This window comes from Octodon degus, unplaced genomic scaffold, assembly GCF_000260255.1.
Source record: "Octodon degus isolate 3935 unplaced genomic scaffold, OctDeg1.0 scaffold00158, whole genome shotgun sequence".
NCBI classification, from domain to species: Eukaryota; Metazoa; Chordata; class Mammalia; order Rodentia; family Octodontidae; genus Octodon; species Octodon degus.
Genome location: NW_004524734.1, coordinates 2,529,834 through 2,531,144, shown reverse-complemented (window position 1 = coordinate 2,531,144; position 1,311 = coordinate 2,529,834). Strand labels below are relative to the sequence as shown.

The 1,311-nt window shown below is 34.8% G+C and overlaps 1 protein-coding gene across 1 annotated transcript; it reads right to left on the bottom strand.

The window, feature by feature from the left end:
* Window positions 1–527: 527 nt before the first annotated feature.
* Window positions 528–837, bottom strand: LOC101568626 (uncharacterized protein C8orf59 homolog). The gene is given in 2 exon segments (XM_012517252.1): window positions 528–764; window positions 766–837. Coding segments are annotated over 2 exon segments (309 nt in total).
* Window positions 838–1,311: the final 474 nt, after the last annotated feature.

Genomic DNA, 1,311 nt, shown 5'->3' with positions numbered 1-1,311 from the left:
CTTTAATCTGCTGGGCTATTTGGCTGGCCCTTGTCTATTCATTTTAGATGCCTATTGTTTGGATTGGGTCTCTAAATTTTTTGCCTAAGCAGGTACTTTAGTCCACTGAGTCCCTGGGTCTTTAAATTTGAAAGGTCTGATTTTTAGATCTTTATATATTCTAGATATCAGCTCTTTGTGTGAGAAACAGTGAGTATAATTTTTCCCACTCTGTGGGTTGTCGCTTCACTCTGTTAGTGGTTTCCTTTGTTGGGCAAAAGCTTTTTAATAAGGTGAAATTTCAGCTATTAATTCTTTGTACTATTTTCTTTTCTTTTTTAAAGAGAGAATAAATTAGAATTAAAATAGAAAAAATTAAAAGTGATGCAGAATCTCTATCTATCTATCTATCTATCTATCTATCATCTATCTGGTAATAAACATAACTGGTCAGAAGACAACACTATGTATTACAACAAATACTGTGAAATTTGTATTACTTTGTTAAGTAAAATTCTGTATCACTTTTAATTTTTTTCTCCACCATATTACAATTGAGCTATTAAGATTGTAGCTTCTTCAACATTAACTGGTTCATTTTCATGATGCGGTTGATTAATCCGCTCTTTCTTATCAGGTTCAAGAGTGAGCCTTTTTGAGAAGTGTGCAAGTTCCTTCTGAATGTTTATAAAAGCTTTATTCATTCTGTGCACTTTTTCATCATTCACAATGTTTATCTTCTTAAGATTAGTGGTAACTGGTTTTGTTCTGGTTTTGTACTAAATTTTTTTTTTTTTTTTGGCTGGTTATGTGAAATATGTTCTTGGACTTCTGCCCTCTTAATTTATTCTTGGCCATTGTCTTTGATATCCACATGCAGCTGCTCAAGCTCCAGGGGATGCCATCTCTAGTGTTTCTGTTTTAATATTTAAATCTTTGATCCATTTTGCCTGTAGCTTTGTTCATAGTGATAGGCATAGATCTAGTTTTAGTGTTTGGCCTGTGGAAAGCCAGTTTTTCACAGCACTATTTATTAAAGAGGCTATCTTTCTTCCAGTGAGCCTGTTTGGCCCCTTTATCAACATAAGGTGGTTGAGTATGTTTGTAGTTGTGTCTGCATCTTCTAGTCTGTTCCACTGATCCTCAGGTCTGTCTCTGTGAGTACCATGCTGATTTTATTACAGTAGCTGTATAGTATAATTCCAGGCCAGGGATTGTGATACCTCTTGTCTTTCCTTTGTTTTCCAGGATTGATTTTGATATTCTGAGTCTCTTCTGGCTCCAAATGAATTTGAGGAAAGTTTTCTCTAGCTCTGTGAGGTGTACTAATGG